At 36.1% G+C, this 22,059-nt stretch overlaps 2 protein-coding genes across 2 annotated transcripts in view; both read right to left on the bottom strand.

Annotated features, from left to right (window-relative positions):
• Positions 1-6,133, bottom strand: part of LOC113234312 (F-box/LRR-repeat protein 20) — a 28,854-nt gene extending 22,721 nt beyond the window's left edge. Inside the window, exon 1 of the mRNA XM_026469614.1 lies at positions 5,993-6,133. Coding sequence (XP_026325399.1) covers positions 5,993-6,019 — 27 coding nt within the window. The 5' untranslated portion in view covers positions 6,020-6,133. The remainder of the gene's footprint in view (positions 1-5,992) is intronic.
• A 2,365-nt stretch (positions 6,134-8,498) lies between these two features.
• On the bottom strand, positions 8,499-21,053 carry LOC113234319 (aldo-keto reductase AKR2E4-like). The gene is made up of 9 exons (XM_026469620.1): positions 21,037-21,053; positions 16,756-16,854; positions 14,599-14,781; positions 14,099-14,215; positions 13,127-13,294; positions 10,569-10,666; positions 10,194-10,296; positions 8,802-9,059; positions 8,499-8,681 (listed from the first exon to the last, which is right to left on the bottom strand). Exons 2-8 carry the CDS (start codon positions 16,813-16,815, stop codon positions 8,835-8,837), a joined length of 954 nt encoding a protein of 317 aa, XP_026325405.1. The 5' UTR covers positions 16,816-16,854; positions 21,037-21,053; the 3' UTR covers positions 8,499-8,681; positions 8,802-8,834.
• Between the last annotated feature and the right edge of the window lie 1,006 nt (positions 21,054-22,059).

Genomic DNA, 22,059 nt, shown 5'->3' with positions numbered 1-22,059 from the left:
ATCATACTATTTACGAGCAAGTGCGATGAAAAATAAATTATTTCGACTTTCACAGGTGTCATATTTTCAATGAGATACGTAATTATTTGCCACACAAGTTTCGGTCAAAATATTTACCTACTCTGTAAAAGCGAGTGATAATTAGATACCAAATACTTGTATTTTTATGAAGGCATGTAGCCGGGCTTCAACGAGATATTCCCTAGTTTAATAACAGGCAGCACCTCACAGACGAATCAATCAATCAACCCATTTATACGTCCCACTGCTAAGCACAGTCTCCTCTCAGGCGAGGGTTTAGGTCATAGTCCGTCACGCTGGCCCAATTCGGATCGGAGACTTCACCTTCTCCGACATGCAAGTTTCAGCACGACGTTTTCCTTCAATTTAAATTTCTCACGTCAATTCCGAAAAACTCAAGAGATAGGAGTCCGGGTTTGAACTGACGACCTCTTGCTTGAAAGGCGGTTGGTCAAACAATTAGGCTAGCACGGCTCACATACGAATACATACAATAAATTCTCTTTTCATAATTATTAAAACACTCAAGGGTGACCCAATGATTTCAGCATAAGTTTGGTTTATACTCCCTTTTCGTTGTACCATTCATGGGATCTCTTGGGAAAATAGTGCAGTGGTTTGGTCATATTGCTCGCCGACAACCAGACAACCTTGACAAACTGGTTCTGGTGGGTAAGGTGGACGGAAAGAGACTCTGCGGTCGTTCATCTAACCGATGGAGTGACCAAGTGACCGCACTCACTGGCCTCCCTATAACGACTGCCCTGCGAGAGGCTGAAGACAGACCCAGATGGAAGAAAATCGTCCATAAAGTATCAAAACCATTCGGGGACACGACCTTCAGCAACGAAGATAACGACTAAGAAGACCATCCTTACCGACCTTTAGGGTATACGAGAAGGTCACTATAATCTGTATAATCCGTTTACACAGTCTTCATCCGGTTCTCAAAAGGACTGGCCTTGGGTGAGCTGCCGCGGGTGCACGTACAACTCCCTTCTTATTCTTCAAATAGGTACCGGAGCTGTAGGCACGTTCACTTCCCGTTGTGCATAGCACAACTAACGGTTGCCACCGCTAAGCCGTTGACTACAAAGTCCACTGCCAAATCTCCTCTTTGGTGGCGGATCTGTCAGAATTGTCACCTCCCGACGCCGCAGCGTCTCTCCAGTTCCCGGAACCGGAGGAACCGGAGGTCTAGCTCTCCTCCTCTTCTACTAGCTCTCCGGGCTAGTGCCGAAGATGATGCCGGTCGCAATGTCCTGTGACAATGTTCGGACATAGCTTCCAACTTAAAGGACAACTCACGTGCTCCGTGCGTCTCCTCACCTTAGGCCCAAATTTAGACCGGTACTAAGACGCTCTAGTTGCGCGTAGGATGAACGCCCCGGTTACATGCTACCAGAGCAAATGAAAGTGTCCATCCGTACTGCTAACCACAAACTCCGGCGAGTCCATACTCATGTCCGGGTCCGACTGAGACGCCTGTGAAGGCGTATCACTGACGGATGGCTTGACACGGACGCCCGCCGTACCCCTGGTCTTACTGGTGAGCGCGTAGTCTCCCCGGAACTCCCTATCTCTCGGGTCGGTAGATAGGGACAATCAGGAGACGAACCAAACTAATCGACATGCTTTCAAAGGTAGACTAAGCAAAATGGAGATGGACTGGACATCTGTTACGTGAGTCGTAAAAATGGAGCAAAGTAGTCACAAATTGGTACCCACGTGATGAAAAGCGTATTAGAGTGCGTCAGCATCAAAGATGGGAGGATAAGTTGACTGAGGGTCCCTATTTCGGAAGAGTAGCTATAACTTGATAGAGCTCTCTGGAAAGATCTGGAGCAGGAGCCAAGAGGCACGCTGAGTTAAGAGATACTATATAATGTGAAAATTTAAAATGCAACATAAAATTGTAATGCAAATGTTTTTGTAACTCAGTTTAAAAATTTTGCAGACAATGCATGCTATTGTTTAACCTTCTGTGGTCCTTTTTTTGGTTTTATAACTGCTCAGGTAAAATTACTTTTAAGTTTTTTTCGAAATATTTTCTTCGTCTTCTTGGGGTTAATAATAATAATAATAATAATAATATTTATTCAAAGAAAGAAAGAAACAGTAACAAGGTTCCTCTCCTATCGGAGGTTGAACAACATCATGGCAAATCCTGAATTTAGAAGCTGCCGCTTTAAAGAGCGAGTTGGTATTGCAGCAGAACCATTCCATCAAATTTTTCAACCAGGAGTGCCGTACTTTTACAATTTTGTAACCCGGTCATGCCACGAAGTTCTCATAATACGACGATAAACCCACATCTCAAAAGCCTCTAACTTCCTTTCTGTTCTTTCTGTGTCCAAGTTTCTATGCCATATAGTAGGACTGAGAAGACGTAACAGCGTGCAATGCGCAATCTTAAGTTGCAACTTGGGTCTCTATCACACAGCACTCCATTCATTTTGAAGAAATAAACGAGTCATTTTATTTTATTCTATTAGATGGTTATAAATAAACTGGATACTCAATAAAAAATTAACCTTAATGTCAATGAAGATCGTCTAAATACAATTAACCACATTACCACATAAAGGTCACATTCCATCAAATGAAACGTAAACATTTGTATAACTAATGAGAAGCATTTAAATCAACGTGAACGATACATTTATTAAATTCCAATTAACATATTGTTTTTACACCTTTGCAATTTTCAAGTATTATTTAAGTTACGAATAAATGAAAATGGATTTTGTAATAGAAATCGGATATTGTTCTAAAAATCTGTTTCTTAAACGTGTTTGGAAATGTTTGCATTACTTTCAAGAAACGAACAAGGAAGTTATCATTTATGGAAGGCCTGCAAAGTGAGTATGAAAACCCATTACTGTCTACTTCTCTAAACTTTTACATCTGTCAGTTTAATGAACTATGTAAACACGTAAAAAAAATCTCATACAGCCAACTGCCCAGTGTTCATAGTTGCGAGAATTAAAAATACCTACATGTACAGCTAACTTAAAAAAAAAGAAAACGGCGGTAACATTTAAACTAAAGTGTTTTGGTATTCATTAGTTTTTTCGTCTTTTTTTGTATTTTCGCTAAAATGAGTGCTAGTGGGAAGAGCGATAACATCGTCAGAAGTTAAGCAGACTACTAAACTTCCGTGGCCGAACGGTTACCATGCCAGACTGCCCTGGTTCGATTCCCGGGCCGGGAGAAATATTTGTATGGCCTACATTTATTTCTCTCGTGAGTTTGGGTGTAATTTGTGGTTGTGTATGTATGTGCCCATGGCACCCGCGACACAGGGTTTCCCTAGTGCGGGACTATGTTGAGTGTGTGCGTTATTTATAAAAAAATGTGCCTGGAAAAATAATAATGTTATTATCTTCTTTTAGCAATTGTCCTAACACGTCAAATATTTCTTTTAGTATTAATTAATTTTTTTCTTTACTTTTCTATTATAAATCTTCCTCTCTTTAGTTTTAATTATTACCTCACATTGTTTGAGAAAAATACTATACATGGCTCGGCGGGAACGGGGATTGCTTGTCTCGTATTAATACAAGGCCTCGCTGACGCACGTCTTTGTTACTCATACTAGTCCTAGCAATCCTTTACTTCTCGCGCTCTGCAATAATGTACTATTAACCGTCAAACTTTGTAGTTTATATAAAGCAAAACCGAATTTTGTAACGACAATAATACCTATATCTCATTATTACCGTCTGCACAATGGCAGAGACCTTGACAAGTTTGACCTGTACTTTTAAACTAAAAAAAAAAAACCCGCATTGGACTAGAGTGGCGGACTATGGCCTAAACCATCACCTGAGAGGAAACCCGTGTCCAGCAGTGCAACGTATATTGATATAAAATGGTATCCACTCAGCATTTTGTAATGAGACATTGGAAAACACCTTGTTACACTGGGTGTCAGTGAAGCTGAAGAAAAATGTGAAATGCAGTTTGTACTAAAAAGTCCTGAAAACAATGATTCTCTTGCTGACTCACAGTGAGCTTACTGTGTTCTATGAATGAAGTATCCATGATTTTTTTCAAGAGGCTCAAGCCACCAACATGCTCATCTTTAACTATAAGATCTTGCCATCGTATTTAGATATTTTAGCTTACATTGATCTTGTCTGTTTGCTACTAGCTATGCTACACCAAACAGCGGAACCAACAAATTATGATATATAGAAAGCGACACACCTGTCCATACCAGTTGCAGTGCCACTCAGAGCTTTAACTCGCAAAGATCTGAGGGGCACTACCACCGTGCCCATCACCCTGAGACATAAGTTGAAAAGTCCCATGTGCCCGTCATTTCAGCAGCACCCTTACCCTTCAAAACCGGAACGCAATAATGCTCACGCTACTGCTTGGCAGCAGAAGTAAGTAAGGTGGCAGTATTTATATTCACAAGGAACTCTACGGTTACACTAGCTACTTTTAAATAGCTGTGTTTTTTCTAGGCCCTTACAAATCATTGAAATAGCACATTTTCAATTGCACTGTTAAATGACATTGTTTACGTCACCTATTAACAGGTTTTATATCTTCTTCCAGATTGTATCCCTCGTCCCACAAATTTTTATAGTATCCTTTCTCTCCTAAAACCTCCGCTACTATTTACTCTATTTAAATATATTGAACAAAATAACATACGGTTATAACTTTTACTATGTGCACAGCATGTGTTTATGGTTTTCATCCAAAGTAGCTAGTCAAATAACCCCGTGTTTTGTCTTTGTCCATAGGATGGTGCAACCGATCATCATCGTTTGAGTGAATCTTGATAAATATACTGTGTATCTTTCAACCCAGACACTGGCAGAATTGTCCTCAGTGGGACAGAAGCCAAATACCCAAAAAAAAAAAAAAAAAAACAGGTTTTATAGTACATTCAAATTGTGTTCCTCCTTTATTAACAGAATGGATTTGGAGACTTAAAGAGCTGGCAGTATCTTGATTAATATATTCAAATGAATTTAAAAATCCAGCAGATTGTTTATATAAGCCAAATGTCCTATCATTGGCTTCACAAGGCACATGCGAGACCACAATTGCTGCCTATATTGGAGCTGAAGTGGATGCCCAGCCAAAATTAGCTGCGAACATATATACATTTTTCTTTCACTTTAAATCTATTTTGAAAAGCCTTGAAACATTCGGGCATTTATGTAGGCCTTGTAATGTATATGTATAACTACCCAGCCTGCTTTATCTGTCACTGCCAAAATGAGAGATATTGATCCTTATCAGAAAGCAAGATCTCACATAGGAGTATTCAGCACTCTGTGTCAACAGGATGCTCAGTCATAAATTTAGCTCTCCTACCTGACCATCTTTTAATTGATATTTATTTTGGGCTTTGATATTGGGCTGAGCTGCCCTTATGTCAGAATACATACATTCAAACTAATTTTTATAAAAATACAGACTACAATGGTCAAATAATATTTTATTGAACATGAAATGGTCAAAAAGACAACTATAATGTTATTTATTTATGAAACAATGCTGTAATAAGAAAATTTTACTTCAAAATAAGGACAATGTAAGTCCGTCGTCGGCGTAATATAACGGTATACTAGAGTTGATTGGCCTCAGGTCAATATACTGGCAACAAAGGACGCGAAACGAGGCTGAATAAAACCGCGCTGTAGCCCTCAATACATTAAAACATAAAATATTACGAAAGACTTTGAAAAAGAAGAAAGCCGAAATTTAAAAAATATATAAATTTTAAAAATAGATTCCTTTGTTTATCAAAATTCTTTTCATATTTTACTTTATGCTCACGAAACGTTGAAGTTAATGCATGATAATATTGTTTAAAAACTGATAATCTATTGATTGCACGAGGAAGTAAATACGTAATTAATAGAACAAAGGAAATAATACCACGATGTCAGCTGTTCTCCAAAACGAAAACACAAACAAATCTTGTTAATCGATTTACACTTACCTCGAATTTATTCCTCCCGGAACTCATGTTTGGGTACGGCGTTACCTTAGCCACTATTGCTGATTATGTCACACACGCTGAAGTAATTATTTAAACACTATATACAACGCGAAATGCAAGAAATCGCAATTTATCGGCGACAAATCGTGATGTGAGAAAAGATGAACGAACAATAACGTCGTTGAATAATGCGCGTTTGGCTATAATCGCTATTCCACATACATATATTTAGAAAGAGATAGCTGATGTATAAACTTTACATCGTTTGTCTCTGTTAAGTTTGTTGTATTTTAAAATAGCATTCAATAAAAGCGAGATGTCACTTTTCGTGCGCTTAGAAACCTTATACAATTTTCTTTTTATTACAAGAATGTCTACATAATAATTTTCAAAAATTACGTAAACATATAAAAAACACCATAATGGCGTAACGAGTTGTTTTGAAAATACCATAAAAAAAACTATGATAGCATTTAGGAATATTTGATTATTCTGAATATGTTTATGAGCATTTTCCAATATGAACGTCGTTTAAAACGCCTAGGCATTTAGAACTTACCTAACATTTCAGCGGGATATTTAAATTCACGGGGCTTAGGGTATTGGGTTATAAAAACAAAAAATATTTATTAAAAAAATAAATTTTATTAGTATGCCGTAAGATATATGGAAAATAATACATAAATAAAATTAGAAAGCCTCTCACAAAATTACATACAAAAACAAAAAAATAGGTATTAAATAATACATAAATAAAATTAGAAAGCCTCTCACAAAATTACACACAAAAACAAAAAATAGGTACTATCTGTTTCGGTCAAAATCATGTATGCTAAATACTGCTGTTACTGTAAAATATGGAAATAAAACGACAGTTTCGGTTACTTATACAAAATGACATTTTTTACAAGGTACAAAAGTAAAAAATATTTGATAAGTTGATTCCACACCAAGAGAATTCTATTTCTAAAATAAAATAGGACACAAATTTATTTGTTTACTTAAATCACTAAATAATATTAAATGACACAATGCAAAATAAACATTATATTAGATTTGTTTGTCAAGCACAAACATTTAACTAGATAGACGCCGCAAGTACAGCAATTTGTATGAAAACCACGCGTGCCACATTTTTTGTACCCACTATGACGTCCCAAGAACTATTTAGTGATGAAACCTCCTTCCGCTGGCTCTTAATCGATTGATTGAACGGAATACGCGTAAACACGCGTATTCCATTCAATTAATCGATTCTAAATAGAATCATTTTTGTTCAAGTATTTGTTGATTACAAGTAGTCGTAATATTAATATAATAGAAAAATACTAGAATAAGATAGTTAAGTCCTTTATTTTACTTGTTTTTATTTTTAATCGACTTCAAATATTGAAATTATCCTTCCAATAAAATGAGCTTATTACATAACATCTTTTTGTAATAGAAGATCTTATCAATTAAGTTAAATAATGAATACGCACGTCAATATGTGAACTTGCGACTGCCTTAATTAATTTTACTAGATAGTTTTCTGCTGGTAATTGATCAAATTGATGAATACCAAGACAAATGAAAATGTTACTGCTGACAAAATAGGGTATAATATGGTGAAATCTTATTAACCAGAGGAGGTTTACTTATTGACGGCCTCGTGTGATATTTTTGTGATTTGTTATTATTTCTCGGATTTCTAACTCTGCTACTCTGCATACTTGGATAGCATATTAGGTGGAATAAATTAGACCACCTTCGTCCTCGAAAGCAACGAACTTGTACAGATGGCCAACTCCAGGTTTTTGAAAAGACAGCGCACTGTTAATCTTTGCACTATTAATATATTTTTTTGTATTATTCGCACTACATATCTGGCGATGTATATAATTATTTGCTCACTATATTCGGACATTCGAGGCGACGTGCTGCAAAAATTATCGAAATTACAGATACTACAAAACTGAAAAAAAAACTAAACGTTATAACAAAAGACTTATAGAATATTTTGATAATATTGCTAAGATCATAATAATTTCCGTCCCTTTGTTTTCAAAATCGATCAGAATCGAGAACAGTGTTGCTCGTATACATCACTAAATGTTAAATTTGGCCAAGGAAATGTACAAGCGGCCGTATCACGAAACTGAATGCATTATACAAAAGTGCGTTCGTTCGATATTCATGGCGTATTAACAAAGGATCACAAATATATCGCATCAAGTAAAAGTCGCAATGTATTACAAATTCGTACAAAACCAAAATAATTGTTTTTAAAATAAGTTATGCATCTTCTGATTACAAAATCAGTTGCCCGTGCAAGGAAACGTCCCTGTTTACTTGCAGGCATCGCGTTTTCGGCCGGTGTTTATTTACGATAACGGTCGAGCGCGTTCTGAAGTGTAGCAGCGGCAAGTAAGCGAATTTCACTTACTTTGGGCACGCGAAGTACGTACACTTGCGGCGTCTATCTAGATATTTGTATTTATTAGGCTTGAGACCGCAGGCTCTCAAGCCTAATGAAGCTATTACATACAAAAATCACTGTACAAAAATATTTTATTTCTCAACTAAACAACCTTTTCCGTTGCCGCAGTGTTAGTCTATAGCAACTAGTCATAATTTTTGGTTACGTCGATGGTGTGTAACAATGACCTGAGTTTGTAATCTAAATAAAAAATTAAAAAACCAAAATGGAATTAAATTTTTATTGAATTGATATTCAATTATTTTTTGTGAAATTATAGTTTGTTATTCGACCGGTTTGAGTGTTTTTCTGAGTGTTCGATCTTTGTATTAATAATTAAACGAAAATGGAGTTTAGAATGTTACAAAAAGCCACAAACGTGCACTATTCCTTTTTTAAAAACGGATCATCAATGGGTTTATCGATTTTTTCGAATGGATAGAACGGATGCGACTGCCAAAAAGAAGGCAGAGTGTATCTCAAACCCTTGTCAAATGCGTTAATTTTGTCTATTTCATCTTTTTGCAGTTTAAAATCGAAAATGTTGATATTTTCTTCCAAACGGTGCACTTTCATTGTTTTTGGTATTGGTACTATGTTTCTGTCGACCTGTAAAACATAATTAAGTTAAATATATATAATTCAGCGAGAGCAAAATTTCTACTTCATATAGGAACTAATAAAATTCCTCCATGACAGTAAAACTTTATATTTTTCAGTTCAATATTGTAAATTCAGTATTTATACAAGAATAAAATTATAATCTGTATTTATTGCAGATGGAGTAAAATGACAGGATTCGCTCTGGGCCTTTTGGAGGGAAAAGTGTTATTTTTATTTTGACTTTCAATTATTTTGTGAAATCTAGTTTAAAGTGGAATAGGATAGTGCTATTGTGCCTTAATTGAAGGTTAAAACGCGAAATTATACGAATCTCGAACTAAAATAGCCATATCGGCCCGTCCTAAGGAATCCCGAATCAATCCAAGCACGCCCCGCCTCAAATTGCCTATCATCTTTGTGGCGGCCATATTTACAGAAACATAATTAAACGAAGACATGGCTAAAAAGACTTGTATCCAAGCCAAAACTATTAATAAGAAAAGTAAAATGACAGTTATTTGCATAAAAGTGTAGCCCGCTTGCAAGCAGCTAGTTGGTTGCAGTCGATAAATATTCTAACAACTATCGACAAAATTGGTCACGCTAATGCAATAAATAGCCGATTTTATTTTCATCTTTATTTTTATCATATTATATTGTAAATTTTTGCAAGTTCGTCGTTGTGTACGTCTATTAAAATACAAACATAATATATATTCAAATCCGCCTGTTCTTGTTAAAATGTATATGAACAAAAATTTATTTCGATACTAGTAGGGCAACTGTCAAAATAAGAATGAAGAATACAATACTACAACTAGTAATCATTAGAACGTCGTCGTAACAACACAATTCAGACATTATTGACAAAACCTTACCTTCTTTCATAATCTATCGATAAAACTGTCGACAACAACTACATGACTATTTAAAATTTTATGAAAACTGGCAACCCTACAAATGTCATTTTACCCATCTTCAAAAAAGACAGACTAATAATTGTACTTTTATCGTTTCGTACATCGTCAAAGGAATGCCAGAAATCAATTGGACTGTTGGACAAAGCATACTGGTCATAACGTTCTCCTATAAAAGAGATCCGTCCCTGGCATGTGGACTTATAGTGTTGATAGAACTTACCGCCCATCGAAGAACTACTTGCGGTGTAGTCTTTCCATACTTTTCAGCTATCTCCACCAAGACAGGATCATCAATACGAGGAGGTGGCAACGGCATATCATACCTAATATTTGAAAAAACTTTTTGTTAATTAAAACGTTATAACAACGACTTCTAACTATAAGGCTCAACTCACACTGGTGCAGAGTTGAATCTTAGATTGTAGTTATTATTTAATAGTTTAAATTTCTGTATAATAATCAACTTTAACGGGTGCAGCGGCAGTGTCTCTCAAGACTTTGCGATTTAAAGCTCTGAGTGGCACTGCCACTGTTAGGGATATACCCATGACTTGCTCGTCCCTGATATCATTAAAAAATGTCAGTTTCCACTTGCCTGTTAACTAGAGATCCGAAGGGGCTGTATCCCATGACGACGATGTCGTTGCTTTGAGCGAAATCCACCAACTCAGATTGTGTTATTTGAGGATGAACCTGGAACATATGTAGCTTCAGTTTATGTGGTAAAAAAGGGAACTATAGTATGAATCATAATTAGATATCCAAAATGTAAACAAAGAAATGTGACTGTCAAAGTGTGAATGCAGGTGTGCTAAACCTTATATTTTTAATGGAATAGGTAAAGAAGGCGGTTTATATGTATATTCTACAATGTTAATTATCTATTACAATATCTTAACAATAAACAATATTTTAACAACGACACTTGGATTCAATGGACTAGCGTGCTAAGAGGCTTATAGGTGACTCGAAATTAGTAGAGGCGAAGCTGCAGAGCCTTGAACACCGCCGTAGAGTTGCCTGCTTATTTGTAATCTACAGGATATATCACGGAGAGTGTGCGATGGAATTGCATAATTAGATTCCGCCTCCCCCTTTCCATCATCGGGGGTCTAGACGTGGGCTGGGGTTCCACCCCTATGTTGTGGATATTCGCCGGATTCATACGAAGAGTTTCGCTTCCACATTTGTATGGCGAGCGGCTAGGGAACGGAATTCCCTGCCTGCAGACTTGTTCCCTGAACGCTATAACTTAGACCTTTTCAAGCGAGACTGAATAGACATTATTTGGGTGTGCATGCTCCATCGTCGACCTCATCGTCACTTTCCATCAGGTGAAATGGAGATGGAGAAAAAACAATAATTTAACATATGCACTAAAGAGACAAGAAAACATTCGAGTTGGAGAAACGAGGCAAGAATGAGAATGACATCTACGACACGATAAAATGGCGGCACAAAAATGTTTTTGATCCCGATTGTATTACCAGTGTCATAAAATTATTTACGAAATTAAACATAGTCTTTTATTACAATTATTGTATTCAAATGTAAATTTTTGTTCTAAGTTTTAATAGATTACAGCTTGAAAAATGTTCTAAATGTTCATTATTGTCAAAAATAAAAAACTACCATTGAAAATATACTTTTTTGCTCGGTTATCCTCTTTGTTTACTTTTTTAACATGTAATTGTGACTCGAACTGTAATAAATTTGTTAAAAAACGACAAATAAACTGTAACTTAATATGGTAATAGCAACACTGAATAGACATTAGCGATAGTTGTCATGTCACTTATGTTTATAAAAAAAAACATATCCCTGAATCTTAAGCCCTGAATATACAAAAACTGCTGTATTCCACCACCAGAGACGCTGCATACACTTCAACCAACTTCCAAAAACTAAAATTTATTTTCATTTTGCAACATTCGTTTTATTAAATATCATGTTTTTTTTTTACTACGATGACATTCGTATATTTTTTTGTGAAAATAGTCCACTAGTTTTTTTTCTTACACTTTTGACATAGCTATTTGTACCGTAATATCCCGCTTTGCGCGACCCCGCCATTTACCTGATGAGTTGCCAGTGACGGATGGCCCTTATTTCGTTTCTATTTCTGGTTATATACTCGATGTTCCAAGTACAACAAATACCCAATAGCGAAAACAAATAGCTATGTAAAGTGCCACCATTATTATAGAAACACACAAAAAGAAAGATTCCTTTGATCCAGCTGTACTCGAATAAGAGAAATAGATTACTGTTATTTTAATTTTCTTTTTTTTACAGAATGGATCTTAGCGGTTTTATAGCAATTAAAAAAAAAACAACGCTGACGTTGGAGGAGGAGAACAAGCTCTTGGTGGCGGAGAGAAAAATCTTTAGGAAGCTTCTGGGACAGACTAGGGAAGAAGATGGAGCCTGGTGAATGAGGAAAAATGTACATATCGAGGATCTGGTAAACTAGGCTAACATCGTGGGAGAAACCAAATCAGCCCGACTTAGCTGGCTAGGCCACGTCGAGAGGATAGGTGAAGATCGTGCAGTTAAGAGGCAACCGACTGGCGGAAGGCCGGTTGGACATCCTAGATATCCCTGGATCGACCAAGTCCACAAAGACCTGTGTGAGCATCAAATAGCCGATCGGCAACAAACGACACAGACAAGAGAAGAGCGCATCGTAGTCTCGGAGGCTATGGCCTTTTACTGCTGCTAAAAATGTGACAACAGAAAATCGCATCTTCAAACGATTCTGTCGTACAAACCACAAAGCGGCTGCCGTGACCGGTAAATTGTCGTCACGATCTAATGGGAACAGCTAGACACGACAGCCGTTCAACGATAAAATAATCGTCCACGACACATTCACGACATATAGTCGGGATATGGGGAACAGGCTAGACGCGACAGTCGTCCAACGATCCACGTCGGGTCGCTGAACTAGCGAAGTAAAGAAGTATGTAAAAAAAGAACATAGGTTCAAGAAACATTCTGTTCTTTGTGGATCCATGATTTTGTTTAGATTTGTCCATCTATTTATTGTGGGGTGAAACCTACGCAGCCATCCGAACGCTACCAGGCGTTGTCTCTATTGTTATAATGCAGGAAGAAAATGTTTTGTTTTTTTTCGAATAATGAAAAACGAACCTCAATCTGCAAAGCAGCAGGTTTAACACTACCCTCTTTCAACACCCGTTCCAGCTGCCCTTTGTTGAAGTTGGAAACACCGATGGACTTTGCCAAGCCCAATTTCTGGACGTCCTCCATTCCTCTCCATGTTTCCATGTAGTCTACTGCAGAGTGGGAGTTGTCTTCCTGTGAAAAACGTAAATGAAGATTTGTCACATAGAGTTGACCAAAAAGTCCATGCGGTATCAAGTATCAATGAAAATCATAAAAAATGTAAGTTTAATTAATTAGGTAAGTGGTCACGTTGATCCACAACATTTTGTCATTTTTCGCATTTCCCTTTCATAAAAATATCAAAATGAAGTTCCCAATTAGCAGCGGCCGCGCGTGGGAACTACAGCCCAAGCTCTCCCATTGTGAGAGGAGGCCTATGCCCAACAATGGGAGTATTATATTCTTCTTAGAGTGCCTCTTCAATCCTGAAAGTTGACCGTCAGCTTCCTGTATTTGTCTCTATCAGCAGCGAACCGGAACAGCTGTTCGACGGAGGTAATGCCGGTTCACCAGCGCGTCTCTGTCCCTGCACTTTGCCCATCATTATTAGCTGTAGCAGCGTGTACCTATCGTTCCTGATCAAGTGACAAAGATACACTAGTTTTGATAGACAGCATCATTTTCCAGGACATATGAATGTGCTGAAGCACGGTTTCGGTCGTGACTCTCTGTGTCCAACCAATGCGATGGTAGCACCACATCTTAGGGAGTATTATATAGATTAACTATATCATTATTACTGTGTAGGTTATTATACGTACTTTTAATAAATATTTTTTCAGAATTAGCAAATATTTTGAGAAATTGCTCTTTCTTATTAGTAGAAATCCTTTTTTTCTGTGTAGTAGCCCGCAGGCAGACATACGGCACGGACCGTACGCATAGATTGTGAAACCACCCTTAGGCTACGGCTTCTTACGGCACGGTAGTACTTACATTTAGTCCAATAGGCCAGTGTATCAAATAAAGATCCACGTAATTCAATCCGAGATTCTTCAATGATTCTCTCAAAGCTTGAGCGACTTGATCTCTTTTATGTTTGGTGTTCCAGAGCTGAAGAAATAATTATAAAGTTAGTGCTTCCACAGACAAATAACGATGGGGGCACTGCCACTGCGCCCGTCAGCCTGAAACATAAGTTGACTTGACAAGTCCCATGTGCCTGTAATTTCACCAACACTTCTGCTTGACGGCAGAAATAAGTAAGGCGACACGCGCAGTGGCAGTGTCCATAAGATCTTTGCGATTTAAACTGTTATGGATAGGCTACCGCTTACCACCAGGCGCCCGACTTGATCGACCCATCACTTAGTGTTATAAAACAAAAAAAGTCGAAAGATACTAAAATACAAATGCGTTGTTTATGATAAGTAGGGCAAAAATGCAAAGCCACTCATAGCTGTAAGTCGGAAAGATCTTGAGAGGCATTAACCTACCTTAGTGGTAATAAAAATGTCCTCCCTCTTAACATTTCCGTCGTCAATCTTCATTCTCACACCTTCTCCTAATTCCTGTTCAGTTCCATAGATGGCGGCAGTGTCGAAGTGACGCCACCCGATGTCGATCGCCTTGGAGACAACGTCGCGCAACTCGTGGTTCTTTGGAGTTACAACGCCATTCTGAAAAAGATTAGCTGTTGTATACCACAAGGTTACCACAATGGTAGCTAAATGGTTTGACCTACCATCTGTTAAGTATGTTTTTCAGAATTTATGAGCGAAATTTAATTTAATTTTATACTTTACCTTGAAGAAAAACATTTTGGTGACACTAACAGGGCCGGCCTGGCGGACTAAGGTCTAAAACCCTCGCCTGAGAGGAAACCCATGAGCAGTAGTGGGATATATAAAAGGGTTGATAATGATGATACGTATATAACGACGGTTGAAAGGAATAAATAAATCTCTCTCGTGAACAATTTAAAAAATGACGTTTAGCCTTTTATACGCCATTTTTTAAATTGTTCACGCGAGCGATTTTACATGCGAAAATTTAGACATAAAATCGTTAAAAAATTTTTATTTTTACTTTTATTACTTATACTATTTTAGAAATAAATATCATAAACATATTTTATGCTAGTCTAAAAAAACAAATCTTCTGATTCCGATACTGATTTTTCGACACAAATGACGATAACACCTTTTGCCTTTCAAGCGTTTATTTACATGTTTATTGTTTATTTCTATCTCATACTTGCTTGCTGAATCCCTTTTCTCTCTCTCTTCCTAATCCCGTTTTCAAATTTCCATTTTGTGGTATAAGTTTCCCCTTCAATTGTGTAATCAAATCATACACATTAAATGATTTTTTTAAAAATTCGATCACCCGGAGATAGGTAAGCGTCCGGGTTTTAACCCGGCGCTTTGTTAACACCGTGTTTAAATCGAGTTAAAACACTTTAACGCCATCGATGGCAAAAACTACTTACAACTAAACATTTGTTGGAAATAGAGTTTTGTTCAAATTTCATGATATTATTATTTTAGGTTTCTGATCTAGAATATTGGATTTACCATTCGATACAAAAGATGGTTAGATCGTATGAAGTTCGATATTGTGTGGGGTTGCCTCTTTTTCGTCGAAAATATTTTTTACATAGAAATTTGTAATAAGTATGGAATTTTGTATTCGCCATTTCTGCCACCGATTTTGGGTAAAATTGTTTTAAAACCCGGGCGGGCTGATTAGGTTAAAACCCACTGCCCATTTCTACAATTACCCCGTCGGGTAAAACGCCATTAGAACAAGCGAATGTCGGATGAGCGGACGCTAAAAGTTTTGAAATTAAAAATTTTCAATTCAGATTATATTGAGCTCATTGTATGTACCTGTACCATGCACCGATTGTTATACGGATATAAGCAATGATATGACAACATTATGGAAACGTTTCTAGAAGAAGGATCAAGATTTATAAGGTAATCGATATGAAAGAATACAAGAAGAAATGAAAAACGAAGAAAAAAAAAGAGCCGTGTTCATAATTCAACGTCTTCTATTAGCAAGTGAACTAAGTGGTTTAAATGAAAGTGAAAATATTAATATAAAAAAATGAAAATATTAAAACACTCCCGCCATTTAAAAGACTATTTAAAAAACCCAAAGTTATTTTCGTTAATCTACAAGTACATTAAAAACACAATAGAAAACATTTAATGAAGGTTCCGAAAACTAAATGAAGACCTGGCTTAAAGGACTTGTATTCAAGCCAAAAATCCTAATGAATGAATGATATTTTTTTACTCTCACAAGGTTTATTTAAGACTAAAATACAGACTTTTGTACTTTCATGCACATTGTGAGAGTCTGGTGTCAGTGCTAGGGTTATATCTCTTTATGACTAATCACCAGGCTCCCTCCCTCTAGGCTAAGGTTAATGACTCCTCTTATTAATTCCAGCTCAGAGAAGCTTTGCAAAAGTTAAATAGAATAGTAATAATAACTTATAAGTAGGTAAGACAATTCTAAAGGCTAAATTGTGTGTTTCAGCGTGTGTAAAGTGTATGTGTATGTGTGTAATGTCTTGTCAGTAGTAAAAAAAATACCGCTATTCAGTTACTAGGCAGTAGTATTAACCTCGAAAAACATACCTGATCAAATCCAAGATAAGTGCCGAACGCCACGGCAGGCATCTTAATACCATTGTTCATTTTTATCTCGGGCACCTCTACACGCAGCCCTGAGATCAGCTGAAAACGAATAACACCAATTTATTTAAAAGCCTGACTTCACTTTACTATGAATACTAACTTCTATAAATTACCAAAGTACATTCCAATTTACGGTACGTACGTTTAGTAATTTTTTTAACCGATTTCAAAAAGAGGTGGTTCTCAATTTGGATGCATTTATTACGTGTGTGTGGATTGAGTGAGCAGCATATTAGTCATTTAGTAAAACTTCTAAAATAATTGTAGAAACCAAACTTTCTATTTGTAAAAAATATAACACAAGAGTAAAATAACTTAATGTGTGCTTATTCTGTTCCCACAATGGGTCAGTCAGATCTACAAAAGTATTAAGTTTGCGTCACTTACTACTTTCTTATGCTCACTCAATCTGCACGCTTTTAAAAGGAACGATTTCTTGAAATGCCAAATGAAAAAATTAAATGTCCTCGTCTACTTTTAGTAAAAGTTACAAATGATTTTGTAAAATATAAAACAAGCTACTAATGTGAAAGGTTTTTGAATAATATTTTTTTTAAGTGCTCACTTAATCCAGAACACACGTTATTTTTTTGTATGTATGTCACGGCATTACTTTTGTGAACCTATTTTGAGGATTCTTTTTTTGTTGGAAACAAAGTGCCTCAGTACTGGTCACATTGAAATTTAAAAAAATAAGCCTCTAAGGGTGGCAAACTAGGGGATGAATCCGATTTCGCGCCCTTTCCGGTAACCGATTGTAAAGTTTGAAGTCGGTTCCTGTTTTTTTTTTATAAATTATAACAACATGAATTTTTACTAAATAAAATTTGTTTATTAAGGTCAGGTGGGGTAAGAGGAACACCGGAGAAAGGGGCATTTGAAACTTTAGTCTATAAAATTGACAAATATACATACATATACTTCACGCCTTTTTCCCATCGGGGTAAGCAGAGACAACAGTCTTCCACTTGCTACGGTCCTGACACACATCAACTCATCAACACGCATCAATGCTTTCATACACGCTCGTCGGTTAAGGGTACTCTTGACCTGGCCCTTCTTTAGGGTGGCCTCAATTTGGTCATGATAAGTTCTCCTTGGTCGGCCCATACGAACTTGCCCGCTCACACTCGCCTTATAAATCTGTTTCGTCACTCTTCTTTCATTCATTCTCTCTACATGTCCGAACCATCTAAGAATCCCTTTCTCTATCTTTGTCACTATATCTTCTTCCACGCCGCAACGCTCTCTTATCACACTGTTCCGTAATTTATCCATCCGAGTCACTCCAGCCATACTCCTCAAAGCTCTCATTTCTACTGCATTAATTCTACTTTCGTGCTTCTTCTGCCAAACCCAACATTCACTACCATACATAAGTGTAGGAACCAGCACCCCCCCATGCACAGCCAATCGTGCCTTTTTAGACACTTTCTGGCTGCCCATGAAGGTCTGCAAGGCACCATTCACCTGATTCCCTGTGTTCACTCTTCTTTCAATGTCTCTTTCACATTTTCCACCACACGTAAACATAGAATCCAAATATACACTCTTTCACTTGTTCCACTTTCTCTCCTTCAATCAATATCGTGCAATTCGTCATAAACAAACAACTTAGTTTAAACGATTTTAAAGAGATGATAAAATTTTGCGAACATAAGGTATGTATACATTACCTTTTTAAGAATTAGGATAACTGGGGGCCTACCACAACCTTTCCAAAAATAATCTTATTTTAATGTAAGCTAAAAGTAAGCTTATTATAATGTTATTCATATTCGTACCATGACGAAATTGTCAACCAAGAAATGTATTATTGCAAAAGTGATCGACAGAACGAATGATTTCTCCATAGATATATTGTCTTTTCCTTACTGAAAATAGGAAAAAAATAACACTATATGAACTGTATAATGCCATCTCTTTCTTTTTTGATGTTCCGTCTTTGAGTGCTTAATGTTGTTTACATTCAGAGAATTTTAACTGTTAAAAAAAAAGTATGTAATAATAAAATCTATTAAAATTAAGTTGTTTTCAATTATTTTTCGAATTTTCATAAAGAAAAATAAATAAAACAATCTGAGTTTTGATAGTCACGGCACACAGTGGGCCCAAATTGATAATTCTTGGACACAGTAGGGCTAGCACGATAAGGCGCGACCAGCGCGAGAGCGACATAAAGCGCGAGATCTCTATTGCGAAATTAGCTGTATCTCGCACTTTATGTCGCCCTCGCGCTTGTCGCGCCTTATCGTGCTAGCCTTACTGGATTAACGTGTGGAGTACCGAGCAAATTTTTTTTGTGTGATAGATAATAACATTCCTAGCAACTTTTATTCTTGTATAATTTCTTGAAAAGTTGCAAATGGATTATTTTTTTCTTGACGGAGAATAATTGGACCTATACTGTAAATAAATCACACACATTACATTTTCCTACATTTCGAGATAAAAAATAAAATGTTTATTTCTCCATACAAAAAAATATTTTTTTTCCAAAACTATCAACTTTTCAAGAAATTATGCAAGAATAAAAGTTGTTAAGAATATCATTATCCATCACATAAAAAAAATTAACTCGATAGTCCATAAGTTATTCCTATGTCCAAGAATTATCAATTTAGGCCCACTGTGAGGCGTTGTGAATTCGGAATTATAGCAAAGTGTCAACTGTTATTGTCGCCAAGGAGCATATAGATGTCGCTGTCATAATTTTACGAAATAAACATCGCGTATTTTTATTTAACGAGAAACGATGTACTATTAAATTAGAAACATATTTGTGTATTTTGTCCTTTATACAATAAATAAATAAAAAATAAAAATTAAATAAAAAAAAATAAAAAATAAACAAAATATTGAAGAGATTTATGTAAATAAATAAGTTCAATTTAACTTTTAATCATTACAAATCAATATTTAGACAATAAATTCTAAAATAATATTATTTCCATTGCGTCCGAGTAACTATTCTAAGATTGCTAAATTTGACATAAGAATAATATTACTTTAATGTTAAAGTCGCGTCATAGTACGAACTGAGTGAATGAATAGTCACAAAGCTGCCAATAAAACATCATAGTTTTAACCACAGATGCACCCTTGACCCTGGGTTTCCAATGCGGGGTTACGTTGAGTGTGTGCGTTATTACGGTTATTTTTCTACGAGTAAACAAAATAACGAAACTCAACCAAAATTTTGTTTCCAATTCATGACAACAAACTCAAACAAAAAGCCAAAAGCTATAAAACAAAAAACCAAAGAGATAGAATGCAAGTGGCAAAGTGCCGCTTATATTTTAACTAATATTTTTATAAAAAAAAACACCACAAACAACCAAGGCCACTTTAACTATTCAGGAGGATGTTATATACGCGTGTTTGAGGACCATTATATTCGATACATCGAATATAAACAATTGACAGTTGAAACTTGAGCTTTGCTATAATGGACGAAAATTGCAAAATTACGTATTTAATATTTAATTTTACCGATGAAATGTGATTCAGTTTGTTTTGTAATTAGATGTTTTGCTGTTGTTCCCACACCACCGAATGGAACAGCCCTTCATAGTTAGAGATATTTATCTTTATTACAACAAATACAGAATATTTTTGGAATATACGGAGACGTACATACAGGTCAGTTGTTGGCGCTGTACTATATCAGCTTTCTAATGGATATATATATGGATAGCCCTTATTTCGTCTCTATTTCTGGTTATATACAAGCACCTTTTTTAAAGTGGTGATTGCTTAAATAATAATTTCCACATGCATATTTTTTTTATAATATCAAGTGACGGGACGAACGAGTCGTGCGCCTGATGGTAAGCGACACGCCGGTTCATAGCAGTTGCAGTGCAACTCAGAGCTTTAAATCGCAAAGATCTGAGGGGCACTAAACCACTGCGCCCGTCACCCTGAGACACAAGTTGACAAGTCCCATGTGCCTGTAATGTCACCAGCACCCTTAACCTTCAAAACCGGAATGCAGTATTACTGACATTACTGCTCGGCGGCAGACATAGGTAATAAAGAGCTCTTACTGCTTACCAACGAAAAAAAAAGGAATTTTATAAGAAGAATAGGTTAGGAACTTACATAATGAAATTTTCGTCAAGAAAGCAATTTATCAAACTTATCAGAGTTATAATTCTAACAAAATTACGAAGTTAATTTGTATATCTTGTACAAGGCATTATGAAACACTATACTTACAACGTTTAATAGATTAACTATCTTTTATAAACAAACACTTGGCTGAGTAAAAGTGTTATTAGAAACTGCAGATAAGGCATAAAAAAATATACGATTTATATTGTTTGCGTGTTTGCAGGTAGATAGGAAAAAGCTGTTTACAATCCAAATTAATTAATTTAATTGCGAGAGTAACTTTGTCTATTACGTTTTCACGCCGAAACTAGTAGGGATGCACGATTTTTTGCTTTGAATCCATTTTTCGAATCATAATGGATCACTCTGAATCGATCTACAGATTTGTCGGATCGCATGCTTTTGAAACGATCTCATACAAATCGTTTTAAGTTTAATTTTGATAAAGAAACAATTATTTTGACAGCCTTTTTAGTTTCCGTCTTCTCTTTCCGTGGATTTAGCTCTAAGGTTAATATTATGGATATCTTCTTCTTTAATGAAATTATGTATATTATTGTAGTCGGTGCCTTTTTAAAAAAAAAATCACGGTACAGAGTACTAAAACAATCGATCACGAAAGTACGTGGAATTGCATATAATTACCATGTTTTATTGAAATCGGTTACCGGGTAGTGCGCGAATCCGGATTCATACCCTAGTTCGCCAGTAAAATATAATAAAAATCGGTTCACAATTATCAAAGTATATCGAGAGAGAAAAACGCCTTGAATTGGACAATAGCAAAATCAACAGATCGCTAGAGGGCGCCTCATGTTCACATACTTTCTCCTTCTAAAAATTTTCGTAAAAATAGAAAAGTGCAATTTTGAAGTGAAAAACCAATACAGTAATAAGTAAAATGATGTAAATCTATTGGATTAGTGTTTGTGAAGTGTCATGTGACCAGTAAGCAGAAAAAATAAACAAAACATTTTATCAGTGTTTAGATCATTATCCCTTCAACAAAATACGCCAATATATGTATAACAATATTGAGAGGGATTTGACGGACCATACGGTGGACAATGTTGTGATAATATTGGTGATTACCGTGATAAATTTTGAAATTTCGATTTTCAACGGCCA

Source organism: Hyposmocoma kahamanoa, unplaced genomic scaffold, assembly GCF_003589595.1.
Source record: "Hyposmocoma kahamanoa isolate Upper Pololo Valley unplaced genomic scaffold, ASM358959v1 83, whole genome shotgun sequence".
In the NCBI taxonomy this organism is placed as follows: Eukaryota; Metazoa; Arthropoda; class Insecta; order Lepidoptera; family Cosmopterigidae; genus Hyposmocoma; species Hyposmocoma kahamanoa.
The sequence above is the reverse complement of the archived record's forward strand: the minus strand, read 5'-3'. Positions and strand labels throughout refer to the sequence as shown.

Excerpts from the sequence above, each read along its gene's own strand:
- LOC113234319 (XM_026469620.1), bottom strand. The coding sequence starts at position 16,815 with ATGAACAATGGTATTAAGATGCCTGCCGTGGCGTTCGGCACTTATCTT. Across the intron at positions 10,297-10,568 it reads TTCGGATCTCTAGTTAACAG|GTATGATATGCCGTTGCCAC; the intron begins GCAAGTGGAAAC and ends TTCAAATATTAG. Across the intron at positions 9,060-10,193 it reads AAGTAGTTCTTCGATGGGCG|GTCGACAGAAACATAGTACC; the intron begins GTAAGTTCTATC and ends TATGTTTTACAG.